The 15,223-nt window shown below is 32.1% G+C and overlaps 1 protein-coding gene and 1 pseudogene across 1 annotated transcript; one reads left to right on the top strand and one right to left on the bottom strand.

Moving 5' to 3' along the window:
- Positions 1-7,582: 7,582 nt before the first annotated feature.
- LOC114755902 (cold-responsive protein kinase 1-like) lies at positions 7,583-12,180 on the top strand. Its single transcript, XM_028944799.1, has 8 exons — positions 7,583-7,974; positions 9,493-9,890; positions 9,995-10,114; positions 10,269-10,396; positions 10,542-10,755; positions 11,001-11,232; positions 11,453-11,609; positions 11,774-12,180. The coding sequence occupies exons 1-8, from the start codon at positions 7,595-7,597 to the stop codon at positions 12,086-12,088; spliced, it is 1,944 nt and encodes a 647-aa protein (XP_028800632.1). The 5' UTR covers positions 7,583-7,594; the 3' UTR covers positions 12,089-12,180.
- Positions 12,181-13,365: 1,185 nt separating this feature from the next.
- On the bottom strand, positions 13,366-15,219 carry LOC114755901 (protein DJ-1 homolog D-like; annotated as a pseudogene).
- Between the last annotated feature and the right edge of the window lie 4 nt (positions 15,220-15,223).

Raw genomic sequence — 15,223 nt, 5'->3', positions numbered from 1 at the left:
AACTGTTTCCAGCTATTTATCCTCATCTCTTCGTCTTCTTATCCTCCACATTACTTCATTTGAATCCAATAATCTGTTCTTTCAATTTAACTTTCAAAGACTCTTTTAGCTTTATCGATGGCTAACAACAATGTTCTTCCTTCCGATCATCCAAATTTCCAAGAACTACAACCTCGCCGTTTGATCAGTCAAGATCAGATTCAACAAATTTCTCAAAATTTAACAGAGCAAATCTTAGTGTGTGGATTTTTTTCTCTCTCTTAATCACACAAACCAACCTTATTATCTAGCTAGTTAGTTAGTTTTGCCCACCATTAATATTATAACTATTTTCTTTATCAAATGTAGAAATCAATCAAAGATGTGAAGGTGATGAGCAATAATGAACGAACTTCATCAGAATCACATCACCCACAACTCGTGCCATTATCTTCCATATCACCTGAAGAGGTTATTAATGCTATATGTATATGCTTGTTGAAGATCTGGTTTCATTGTTCTCATAGTATATGTTTCTTAGAATTGATATGTTTTTGTTATGCTTATAGTATTTCTACCTCGTATACATATTATTTAGTTTGGTTGTTCGTATAATATTTGTCTCCTGTCGGTTTTATTGTGTCCATAGTATTGATCTCAAAGCCCGCAACCATATTATGTTCATTTATACAACTAATTTCCACTCTCTTTTTTGGTTTTTTCTTTACAGACACCAAAGAAGAGAGGAAAAAAGAGAACTACGAAAGTTACAGGGGAATTCTCTCTTTCATATGAGGTTCCTCCTATTTGCATTGATAATAACATTGACCTGGATAATGTACGTACTTTGGTTGGCTTTATTATATATATTCGACCTCACTTTTTATAGATCTTCCATTTTCTTTTATGTTTGATCTCATTGTATTTGGATACAGATTCCTAAATAATCCCTGTTCATCAACAACAAGAGCTCAAATAATGTCACGCATGTGACAAATAATAATTAATTATTTGCAGATAATTTTATATGATGAAAGTGGAAGCAATACCAATAAGTGTCTTCATCATCAGTTTTCCTTCATCGAAAGACTTCAAAATTGGACTCTTCAACAAAGAGAACGCATCAATGGAACTTGTGACGTTGTAAGTTTTCTTTCTATGATATATTATTATCTCCAATCCTAAATATAATATCTAACATATTATTTTATAAATATTAAGAAAATTAGTTAAGTGGATTATTTATATTAAATGTGCATCGGTTTTTTTAAATGTGCGTGTCTATATATATTCGTTTTCATGCAGTATTATAATCACATGAGATCTGGAAGTTCACTTCGATCAAAGATGGAAGTTGTGAACTTCTTGATCTATGAAAAATACCCATCAAAGCCAAATTGCAACAAAAAAGACAAGAAGCCTGATGTTGTGGTGAGTGATTTTATATACAATCCTTTATAGTTTTTCTTAGTATCATAAAAATATTATTATTGATCCTTTTTTGTTTTGATTTATTTATATAGGAAGCAAGTGATGCAACCAATAATGAATTGTATGGTGGCAAAGAGAAGAAAAGGTGTGATGAGGAAATGGAAAGAGAAAGGGTCGTCAAATTTCTCACTGAATCATATGAAAATTTGATGAATTATGATTTTGGTGATGACTGAGGAACCTAATGATTTGGACGATATGAAATGAAATGAAATGAATCATCATCTTTATTTTATCTCTTTGGACTTCATGTAGACAATATATTTTTGTGAAAGGGTTGTGCTTTAAAATTCATCTTTATTGTACGCTGAATCATTCAACTAATCATATAAACAAATATGATACGTGTGTGTTCTTCATATTTTAATAACAGATTAATTAGAAGAAGATCATTAATTGTATTACAATACGTCAATATCCATTGTCAATTGCCCCTTCACTCCTCTATATATATGAGTGTGCGCGCGTGCGAAATCTAGATTATGAACATAAATCTAGTTTGCTAATTATAAAATATTTAAATACTTGAATGTATCAAAAAAATCAAATCTGCTAATGATTCTAACAAAAATCCATTTTGTGGGTACAACAAGAATTTGTATTCTCAAATAATATCATAGGGCTTGCCATGAGTATGGAAATTTCATTTTCTCTACAACTAATCTCTTCCTTAGAGAAGGCAAAAATTATAAAATCCAATGATTTACTATGAATTCATTCAATTTTTTTTGAGGAAAATTTTTCATAGTTAAATTATGCATCAGATGTACAAATACTCTATCCTATCCATTTTGTTTGGGCCAAACCTACTCTATCCATTTGAAAATCTTATTTAGAGCCTTCGATATTGGGTGAAAAATGCCTACTCCTTTAATTTATTAAAAATTTGTCACATGATTATGTATTAAAAAAAAAAAGCCCATGATTAACTTCTTAGCAAGAACTACGAACATCCTTACCTTAGCAGTTTTTCTTCTTTTTTTTTAATGACATAAGCAAGTCATAGTTTGAGGATAAGAGCTAGGATGAAATCTAAATCACAGATGGAAAGAAATAAGCACCCAGCACTCATCCCATTTTTAATTAATTACTTTTAAATAAAAAAATTACTTTTTAGAAAAGTAATAATAAAAAAAGTATCTTTAGTTTAGATTCTATATTTATTAAAATAATTATTTAAAAAATTAAACATCAACCGTCCAGATTAGATTTAAATAGTCCAGGGATGAAGACTAGGTGCTTACGTTTAAGATGAGCTAAAGATAAGCACCCTAACTGGATCTACTTACCCATCCACGCTTTGGCAGCACAAATATGTTAAAAAAATATTTTTTACTTGGAGAAAAAGCCTTTTTCTAAAATTATTTCTCACTTTAAAGAGAATGCCAGTGAAAGAAAGAAAATGAAAAGGGAAGAAAAGTGGGATTCATTGCATGAGATCATTGAAAGTATAGTACGTGCTCAATCATTTAATTTATTTCTTTATTAATATGTATAAAATCGGATACGCAATAAATGTGTTCTTTTTTTGAAATTACACACTGAATTTGAAACTACAGTATATTATACATGCATGATAATAATGATACTTTTAATTTGTTACTTTTCTCATCTCATTAATTATTTATTTTATTATTATAAAGGAAGCTTAAATGCCAAAACATCATGAATAAATAGTACGTATCGCCTTAATTCATAAAAATTAAAAAGAACATGAGTTTATAATTTTTTTCTCAATTTTTCATATACCAAATCGAAATAAATACTTCCTCCGGTCCTTAATATAAGACCTCATTAGATTTTTATTTTGGTTTAAATATAAGACCCCAATTCATTTTGTCTCTCATATTTATTCATTTTTTCCAAGATAGTCCTTCTAATAATGATAGTTCTAACCAACAAATTTGATTAACAAGGATATTTTAGGAAAGACAATACCTATTTATTACAAATAATTAACTCAACTTATTTTCTTAATTTACTCAAATTAGTCAACTAGCTCTTATATTTAAGACCCGAGATAGTACATTTTTCTGACTAAAAATTTTAAAACAAAATATGCCTATAGTGGATATTGGACTTTTGATTACATTCGTGCTTAATTTTCATTAGCATTGCCCTTGTTTTTTTTTTTTTTTGGCTGAAGCATAGATATCTTCCTATTGGAGGCAATCCTATTCGAGGTACTGTCGGACGCTAAATGTGGACATCTCTTCCAATGAGGATTCAAATTTTGATTCTTCATAACAAAAAGACTGGTTCCTTCCACTAAACCAACCCCTGTGGTCATTGCCCTTGTTAATACTTCTTATAAACGATACTATCAAAAATTGCAAAGTCTAGCAGGAATGTTCATCGCATTATGAGGCCTGGTCTAAATAAGTTAGGCCCAATACACTACCTAGGCCCACCAATAGGTAATCAATGACTTATTTCCCAAGAAATAAATGGGTATATTTGTGGTCATCTATAGATTATTTTTGTTGTTGGGAGACAATTTGGTGATATTTTCTTCTGATTTTAAGATAGATATAAAATTTTCATTAAAAAAAAGCTACAGAAGAACTATTATGAGACAAGAATATGTATACATAATTTCTAGATAAGGAAATTGTATATATATATATATATAGATGTCAGAAAAAAAAAAGATTCATATTTATAAGTCAAACTTGTATATTCGCAGGTCCAATTTAAAAATTTATGTTTACAAGTTAAACTTTCATATTAGTGTATTATTTACAAATTTGTGAAAAAAAAATTGAATTCTTTAGAGTCTCGATATTTAATTCCTTTTACTTGGCATCTGTGGGTAACCTTTTATAGAAGATAATACAAATAGGCCAAGCCCAACACATTACCCATGTCCACAAATAGGAATGCGCAGGAGTGCGCATACGTGTGTGAACATGTACTACATTCGATTTTTAATATAAGAGGTTATTTAATTTTTATTTTGTCTTAAATATAAACCTCAATTTATTTTCTCTTTTATTAGTTACATATTTTTTGTCCAAAATAATCATTGTAATAATGATAGTTCTAGCCAATACACTTAATTAATAAAAATATTTTAAAAAATAATACTCATTTGTTATAAATAATTAATTTAACTAATTTTTTTAATATATTAAGAACTGAAGGAAGGTAGTATTTGTTTTTATCTTCTTTTTTTTTGTGACATTTGTTTTCATCTTTTTTGATGCAACATTGCTATTATTAATTTGGATCCAGATGGGCCAGGCCCAAGTTATCGTTGAAGTCCAACACCAAAAGCTAAACAACACCTTTTAATCATCATATTATTGGCTCTATACAATTCAGGGGAGACGCTCTTCTCCTGCCTTCATATTAGTTGAATAAACAAGAGTTTGGAGATGTGAAAGACGGATTGAAATTTTGAGGCAAAGCAAATTTATTGTCTAACTTCTATATTTAGAGCCAGAGGAAATATATTATCATCGAATTTTAATATAAGAACTATTTTGATATTTAATTTGGTCATAAATATAAGACCTCTATCATATTTATTTTTTTATTTTTTAAGGTATTCTTTTTATTAGTTACACATGTTAAATATTTTATCAAAAACACATACGATTAGCAAAGGTATTTTTTAAAAAAATAATATCTATTTATTATAAATAACCAAACTAATTTTTTTAATTTATTCAAATTAGTCAATCAACCTTTATATTAAAAATATAAGGTAGTATTTAATAGTTTTATATAGTTATTAACTAACAAAATTGCACGTAACTATTGTTAAATTTGGGGTTCTCTCCGACCTTCAAAACTGATATAGAAGCATTGAGCATACATTTTTTAATAATGACCTGGAACTTAAACTATCAAATTTGTAGAAATAAATCTGTATTATTAAATATTCAAGCGAAAATTCTCTATTATTGATTTCAATTAATCCATTATGTTCTCCTAAAATGTGCAATATGTAGAGATTTAGGAGTTATTAAGGAGATTATTCCTATAATCTATATAATTTGATATATACTTTTAAAATTTTTGGTGACTGAAAATTCCATTATGTTTTTATGGTCCATATTATTACATGCAACAATAAAACCTTAATCCAGTTTATCTCTTTTAAATGCCCGGGAAATTCTCATCTTGTTTGTTCCATCGTTTCGAAATTTGATAGCACTAACGTTCAGCCATAGAAAGTTACGCTTCTAGTCTCTAGAATTGTTGATAAACATAATGTAATCCTAAAGCTGACTTTACATTAGATGGTCAAATAAATTATGTAAATATTTTATTGATATTTGAGAAAAAATGGAAGTAGGTAGTATATATTTTGATATCAGCTATAAGACTTGGCACCCCTGAAGATTCCCTCCCCTCCCCCCGAAAAAAAATTGAAATATTTTAATTTAAGCACAATTTGAATTCGTCATCCCAAAAACTCTAATTTTTTTTAAGTTGGTCAAAAAATATATTTTTAATAAGAAATATACTCTTTAATTTCATTTTAAATACATTTTATGAATTATTATATATATTTATAGAATTTTCTATAGATGAATAATATCATACTTTCTTAAGGTAATATGCTCTGATTTTTTTCTGGAAAAAAAAAATCTAAGTATTGTGCGAAATGTATAGATTTTGAATGCAAAACCACATCAAATAAATGCAACAGCTCAAGTTAGTGCCATTGACAGCAATTCTTGTTGGGGTTAGGGGGCAATTTTGATGCTAATTTTATTTTTCAGCTGTAATTTTATTCTTAATATTATTTTTCAAGTGCAATTTTGCCTCTCACGGATAAAATTGTACACACAAAAAATTATAGTCAAAATTGCATTTAAAAAATAAGATCAATGTCAAAATTACATGTTGACCTTTTTTATTATTTAAGTAGATGGTTAAATACAAGGAACAAAAAACCAGACTGGAAACTAAATCGGTCAAAATTGTAGGTTAAGGGTTAATAGGTTAGATGGAAGTTAGACCAGTCATATTAAAATAATACAATTGAATCAATAATAACAAAATACGATAACATTCAGAAATAATAATCACTCAACAAAATATAAAAAACTACAAAAATATATTAAATGTTTAATTGTACCAAACTAACATTAATAAAAAGTTAAGAGGATGTTGAGAGATTATATATTTAATTATATATATAATTATATATCATATAATGTTTGATTATGTTAAATTAGTAGAAATCATATAGATTAATTGGTTGAAATTCAAAATATTATTTGTGTGCGTATAATACTTTTAATTAAAATGTATAAAAACATTTATATTTAATCCTATTTAATATAAACAACACATGGACTCTTGTTAAATGTTTAAATATATAAAATCTGTATTTCTTCATTCTGTGTAACTTCTCTTTCTCGTGATGTAATTCAAATTTTTCTTTTTTTTTTTTTTTTTGCTTTTTTTATTTTCTTTAATTGACAATTAACACTCTTCTGCCTTTACTCTTCCCTCTGCATTTTGGGTTGTTTGCTGGCGTGGGGAAATTATCTCTGCCCCAACTCGAAACACTGCATCCAAGAGTGAAGCAGGACATCGCTTGAAGAAGACATGCTCTCTTCCTCCTTATCTTTGCACGCATTGTATCTTAAACATCCGGCTATGCCCATGGTTTAACAGATCTGGTCGACTATGATTAAAGCAAACCTGACTAATAACCGGTTCACTAGTTTTCGGTCTGAACCAGTTGGTCCGATCTGATTTTTTGAATCTCGGTTAAATGTGATTTTCAACCTTTCTAATTTCTCTCAATATCCGAAGAAAAATTAAATCAACGCTAATTGATATGAAATACACTCCATGCATCTAAAAAAAAAGTTACAGCTGCACAAATTTGTATTTTATTTTATAATTTTTTATGTTTAAAAAAAATTACAAGCCCCCTTCCATCACAAGTACAATTAATAGCTACATGCATCTAGAGGTTTATTCTTTTATGTCTAAACTTTTTTTTTGGTGTGAAAAAAAGGGAAGACAGCAAATACCTTCCCTTCCTATTTCCTATATACTCCACACTCCAAAAATACTTCTTCTTCTTCTTCTTCTCTCTCCCTCTCTCCCCCTCCTTTTCTTCATCTTCTTCCTGACCACACAGAGCTCACACAAGATGCTTCAACGTCGTCGTATTCTCCTTCCCTTGGCCACCTTCATATTCTGGTCATGTTTCGACGGCGTCGTTTCCGACCCCCAGACCCATCTTCTGAACAGAGGGTGCAGCCAGTACAACGTCTCCAACTTGGCCAGCTTCAACGACAACCTAAACGCAACGTTTCGAGACCTCAGAGATCAGGTCGTCGCCCAGAGGAAGCTCTTCGCCACGGCACAGCAAGCCAAGGGAGGCAGCCCCGTCTACGCTCTTTTCCAATGCAGAAACTATCTCTCCGCCGCTGACTGTACCGCTTGCTTCAACATCGCCGCCGCACAGATACGGAACTGCTCCGCCGGAGCCAACGGTGCCCGCGTTATCTACGACGGCTGCTTCCTCAGGTGCGGTCTCTAAGTTTGACTTTTCTTTGTCATAAATAGTAAGGCCGATAGATAAGATATTTATTACGAATTTATTTCAATATTTTATTTGATAAAACATTGATATTATTATATGATATCCCACCTCCATAGATGTGTGGGCATGTTGATTATTTAAAGACAAAGGAATAAAAAAAATTTAGACGTTTTTGATAAATATTCATACTCTAATGATGTTGAAATTTGGTCTTAAACATCCAAACAAAATATGGAGTAAATTATTTAAAATTAAAGGAGGATATTATTTTTAGTCCCTAAATTTTGATTTTATTTTCTTGTGATCGCTAAAGTTGAAATTAGTAGTTTGATCCTTTAAAATTTGTCTGGACCAAAAAGATCCTTAAAATTTGTCTCCATTTTAATTTGCTTTCATACGTACAACAGTAGAATAATTAATCCGTTATTCCATTCTCTGACCAATATAATGCTTAATTATGTGTAATGCTTCTCCATTATTAATTCTTATCTTTGTTATTATATTCTCTTTTTATACCTTGTCTCTGCCAACTGCCGGCGCCAACGATTCATACCCATCTATATAAAATGCTCTTTAATTTCAAACCGGTCTCGTATTATTATTATAATATAATAATAATAATAATAATCATCATCATCATCATCATCATCATTTACATTCCTCAGGTAAGGCCTGTTCCGCCCTTTTTTTTTTTAAAAAAAAAATAGGTGCAGCCATCTTTTTATTGGAAGCCTGAATATGACCACTTCTTCATTACAAAATTATGCTTTTCTTATTTTATTTACAAGTCATTGTCAATATATTTTATCTTAATAAAACAGTCTTTAAATCTTATTGTCTTTACCTGAAAATTCAACAAATTTTCTACTTTAAACATGTTTAATATATGTACTTTTCAACAAAATAACAATTTATATAATAATGAACTAATGAGGAAATAGTATATTCATACTAAAATTAAAATTAATATAATTTTAATCTATTAAGTTTGTCATCATTTTACTTATGATCTCTTAAGTTTCAAATCTTATAAGATTCAATCTCTTATCATCTCTTACATTAACTATTTCTTTCCCGTAATACCATTTATTCTAGCATTTTTATTCCTATGCATTAATTTTAGTAATTAAATGGCAGGTTATTTTTTCGGAGGAAAAAAAAAAGGTACAGGTGCATCTAGCGCTGTGATCTTATTTCTCAAATGCATCCAACACCTTCATATTAATCTTTTGTTACACCCAACATTTTAAAATCAGGGTGCTTGATGCACTATGAATAAAATCAAGGTGCACACCTAAAATACAAAATTAGAGTAACGTATACATCTTTATCCAAAAAGATGTATACAAAGACATATTACAAGTTACCTAATATCTACATATTAATTACAAATAATCATCTTAACTACTTTTGAATTCTACCAATTAGTCAAAAGACCTTGTATTTAGAATCAAGAGGAGTATCTTGTTCCATGCGACTTAAATGGAGGCAATACTCGTTAGGTATGAGAGCAGTAGTTTCTATGATCAGACGACGCAGCCTGGCAACAGCATGGCTTGCGGGAATCAAACTTATGGAGATAACACAACATTTGACTCAACAGCTCAACAAATGCTAATCAATCTCCAAACAGCAACACCCAGAATTACTGGTTTCTTTGCAGCCACAAAGACTCGGATACCTAACAATGGTCCTACTGTCTATGCCATTGCTCAGTGTGTTGATACTGTCACACACAGTGGCTGCCTTGATTGCTTGAAGGTTGGCTACAACAATCTGCTGACTTGTCTTCCCACTTTGGAGGGTAGGGCTTTTGATGCTGGTTGCTTCATGAGATACTCCACCACTTCCTTCTTTCCTAATAACCAGACCATTGATATAACACCCTTCTTGAAACAAGGTTCAGTTCATTTGAAGGATTCAATATCTGCCTTTTTTATTTATAACGTTCAAGTGTAAGAAGCAGAAAATGAGATTGTATTTTACTATTTTTCTGTATTGTAGGTTCAAGTAAGAGGGGAGCTATTATTGGTGGGGTCGCAGGAGGAGTGGCTTTTGTTTTGATTGTCCTTGCAGTGTTTCTTTTGATTATGCAACCCAAGAGGCCAAAGAAGGTTCCCAGAGGTAAGAATACTTGGAATGTCTTCAGTTACTTAAGTCGTGAAGGTTTAATATAATGCTTAAGAGAAAAAGTCAAGCTTTCATCTCTACGAAGGCATGAATCACTGATTGATTTGTTCGTTTGTTAAGATGTTTTAACTTGTGTTTTCCCTGACAGATGACATACTGGGAGCAACAGAGTTGAAAGGACCTGTTAAGTACAGATATAAGGACTTGAAGATTGCAACAAAAAATTTTAGTGAAGAAAATAAACTGGGAGGAGGAGGATTTGGTGATGTATACAAGGTAAAACTTCTGATTTTCTTCATTATTCAGTCTAGTTTTACGCAAGGATGTTTCTAAGTGAGCCTGTAAAAGGTTATATTTCCAAAGACAAAACATTAACTATTGAATTATTTCAATGACTGAAATTCTTAATCACCGTGGACAGGGCACTCTTAAGAATGGGAAAATAGTTGCAGTCAAGAAATTAGCTTTAGGTAACAGCAAGAGGATAGATGAAGATTTTGAGAGTGAAGTGAAGCTTATTAGTAATGTTCATCATCGGAATCTTGTTCGCCTTTTGGGATGCTGCAGTAAAGGCCAAGAGAAGATCCTTGTTTATGAATACATGAAAAACAATAGTCTTGACAGATTCTTATTTGGTAACTCATATCAACCATCAAGTTCTTCAAGTATTAGCTACCATTAATTATTTGTAATGTGTGAATATATTTTCTATTTAGCAATATATCCTTAACTTCTCCAACAAACACTTAACCATATGTTACGGTTTTATACATTTATTGAAAAACTTAACAAACGTTTTTGTTGGTTTGCTACTGAAGCGTTTTGAGAATAAATTTCATGCTTCATTCTTCCTTTTTCCTTAACGTTCAATGTGAAACAGGCCAAAACAAAGGTTCTCTCAATTGGAAGCAACGGTATGAAATAATTTTAGGCACAGCAAGGGGTTTGGCCTATTTACATGAGGAATTCTATGTTTGTGTCATACATAGAGATATAAAGACCAACAACATCCTCTTAGACAATGATCTTCAGCCTAGAATTTCTGATTTTGGGTTGGCAAGACTTCTGCCTAAGGACCAATCTCATCTTAGCACAAAGTTCGCAGGAACATTGTAAGTTGCAACACTGCATTTGTTTAATCTTCCATAACTTCTAATATATCACATGTATTACATAAGACATAAAAAAAATCTATACATCAGTGAATGGACCAGTCTTGTTGCATTAGTCTATATTACAACATTTTTTTTTTGGTTTACCAAAAAAAAAATTTGTATGTTTGTGTCTATGTCATTGTCCTTATGATTGTACCAAACAATATGCATTTGTTAGGGGATACACAGCACCTGAGTATGCAATTCAAGGTCAATTATCAGAGAAGGCCGATACCTATAGTTATGGAGTTGTAGTCCTAGAAATCATCAGCGGCCAAAAAAGCATTGAATTAAAGGTTGATCCTAATGCCGAAGGCGAATTCCTCCTTCAACAAGTAAGAAATTTCTGTTTGAAGACTGATGCAATTTTGAGATATTTTTAACAGCTCATCACCGCATAATTAATTCTTTCTAAGAAATTACTCCTTTGTAACCCCGCCCTAGGTTTTGTTATGCTGCTTTCCCCCGTGCTCTAAGACACTTTGATTTCACCTGGCAGGCCTGGAAACTATATGAGAAAGACATGCACTTGAAATTGGTGGACGAGACCTTAGAGCCTAATGACTATGATCCAGAAGAAGTGAAAAAAATCATAGAGATTGGTTTGCTTTGTACCCAAGCATCTCCTGCAATAAGGCCAACAATGTCTGAAGTTGTTCTTATGCTTAGAAGCAAGGGCTTAATGGAGCACATGAAACCCACTATGCCAGTCTTCATTGAAACTAATTTGACGTCTAGGGAAGGCACCTTAACCTCAACTTCTTTCCTTAATACCAATGCTACAGCCTCCACTATTACACTATCAGCAAGATGATAGTACTACACAAGAATTTACAGCTGGAAGTGACTTAGACAGTTGAAGTTTCAACCTAATAATGTAAAAAGTAAAAATGTAAAGTCCTTTAATTAGTTTTACTATCATATTAAGGATCAAATTTTATTCTTATTTAACTGCAAAAATAACACAAAGATACTTTATCCAAGAGTATATAAGAGATACTCCTTGGTTCTTAATATAGGATCCAATTACTAAGTTAGTTTTGGTTCTAAATATAAGACCTATTTCTCATATTTATTAATTTTTTCTAAATTACCCCTATGGATACTCTCTCAACTATAATCAAGTAGAAGAGAAAGAGGAGGTATTAAAAAAAATGAGTATGGTATAGACAAACGCGTCACATTTCTTATAATTAACTAACTTACTTAACTTCCATAATCAAATCAAATTAATTAAATGGGTATTATATTAAGGACCGAAGGAGTACTTCTTATCCATAAAATAAGCATTCATTACCATTTTGTTTATCCAACAGTACAGGAGATGCTTCTTATCATAAAATCATTTCTTATTGCATTATCTTTTCCATCACATCCTATTCTACGTACCAAATGGGCTCCTTGGTTTGATAGCTATTATATCACATATTCATGATTGGTCATTAAAATTTTTTAATTCAGATTTTTTCTGACTCTTTGATGGTTACTTTTTTATTATTTTCTAATAAATAATTTCAAAAACTCTCAGAAACGCATTTTTCTATGTCATATTCTTGACAAAGCTACATCATGGATATTAGAAATAGCCTATCATACACACCAAACCAACATTCAACCTAGAGACATTTATTTTATGCTAAGATGGGAAAATGTTGTTCAGCAAACCATCCAAATAGCCATCTAAAAATATTACTTCTAGCCAAGGCAACGGATTGTACAGAAAGAAAGATGGCGACTTTATTCCATTATATACAACTCAATTGTTCTCAAAGCCACATAACATTAGACTCACATAGCGCACACTTCACAAGACTTTTGTGGACATCTGAACACGCATGCATAGATAGTAACAAGTAGAAAGATAGTCAGTACCAAGTATACACTCATGGTACAAAAATACAACTAGAAAGATACAAGAATACCAAGGAGAACCATCAGCTGAGAAATGAACTCAGGATGCCCTGGCCATGCAGCTCCAGTTACTAAACTTCCATCAGTGAAGCAGCGGTGTGTATTGGATCAGGTTCCAACCAAGTCGCTCCTGATAGAACCACATTAAGCTTCACAGCCGGATATGCCGTACATTTCTTCCCTGAAAAAGTAATAAAAGCGTGTCATTTTAGCAGTGCATATATGAAACAATGCACAACCTGAAAATTTTTTAATTCTGCATTAACAACTACAATAGGGGTACAATGAGACTTCGAAATATTCAATGACACATTCAGTGTTTTTCAACCAGCTTGCACCATTGAATGTTCCATAAGAAATAGGAGAATATGACCAACAAACAAGGGATCACCAGCTGGATATAAAAACTCACAACTAAATTTACCATTCCCATAGTCAACTAGAACCTATAAGCCTTTCAAAAGACAGCAGAATTGATCAAACAAGAGATATTGATGGTTAGAATAGCTACAGAACAACACAATTAGAAGAGCCAGTGTTCACGTTAACATCTGTCCATTCCCAGATATTTCCATGTATATATCACTCACTCTGACTTTCATAATACTGCCTGTTTTTGACGAGTGAAACCAAGGTATCTAAAAACAACAGGATAACTGAGCCTGTATAAGTTGAACATAAAGGAGAGATTACTTAACCAGAAAACAACAATAACAAGAACAACTAAAATACTAAAGTAATGAGACCAGAATCATCGGCCAGCCATAAAATCCAAATAAACCAGATGAAGCTACAGTAAATCTGACTGCAGATTTTGAAGCAGCAGAAAATCCACGCCAAGCAGGAACAAGCATGAGAGGGAGATGCTGCGATTCTCAATGTATAACCTTTATGCTTCAATCAACATAATGCAAAATATCAAGCACTTCAAGAATGAAGATAAGGCAAGAAATCAGAAATAAATAAACTCAGAAGCATCTCCACTCGAGATAGCAGTAGAAGCAGCAAATGAGGAGGACGCATACAGCTCAATCAGAAATTTTTTGCCTTGAGTACATGAAAGGCTTAATATTCAAACTTTTAATTCTTTAAGCGCATAGGAAAAAACACCTAGGATGATAAATATCACATCTTCCTACAGCTGAAACTTGACAGCATATACTAAAATAGAACATAACAAACAGAGAGCTCCAAATAAGTGAATCAGTAATCATACCTTCAGAACATCAGCAGCAGCTAAAATCTGTTGCCCATGGCAAATAGATGCCACTGCTTCTTCTTTTCCATGAAATGCTTCACCAAGGCAATAACTGACTCATTCAATGCCAAATACTCGGGGGATCGGCCTCCAGGTATGACAAGAGCATCATAGCTCGAGGCATCCACATCATCATAGGTTGCATTTAAGGCAAAGTCATGTCCTGGCTTCTCACTGTAAGTTTGATCGCCTTCAAAGTCATGAATGGCAGTTCGGGCAAGTATCACCAGCCTTTTTTCTTGGGGCAAACTGCATCAACCACGCATCCTAGAGCCTGAAGAGATTGAAAAGGTACGGCTACCTCATAATCTTCCATGAAATCCTGCAATGAAAATTTTCCAATGAAAAATATCTCATCAATCCACACCAGCAAAAGTGAACTTTTGTATTTACGTACAAATCTAGGTACAAAATCCAATTTCTTTTCGCACGAATAAACCAATAGCTCTATCCCTCAAAGTCTAGATCAACGATCAATAAAAGTTCAGTAAGTATTTGATTTCATGGTTCTTAACTTATATACATAAGAAATAGTGAATAAATTGAACATACCCCACAAAGAAACAAAAATCCTTTTATTGGAGCCACTTATGTTGCCTCCTAACGCCTTCACAATATGGCGAATAAACTCCGCATGCCCATAATATGTAGCTGCATGATGAGATTACCATCAACCAGAGTCGACGACAAGCTCTCCGGTTCAACCCAGTGAGCACCAGCAGCAACCAGAGCCGATCTAACTGCAGGAATGCCGTGCACTTGCGACCTTTAACTGCGTCT

This window comes from Neltuma alba, unplaced genomic scaffold (genome assembly GCF_004799145.2).
Source record: "Neltuma alba isolate B1F8T4 unplaced genomic scaffold, ASM479914v2 tig00010347_pilon, whole genome shotgun sequence".
NCBI classification, from domain to species: Eukaryota; Viridiplantae; Streptophyta; class Magnoliopsida; order Fabales; family Fabaceae; genus Neltuma; species Neltuma alba.
The sequence above is the reverse complement of the archived record's forward strand: the minus strand, read 5'-3'. Positions and strand labels throughout refer to the sequence as shown.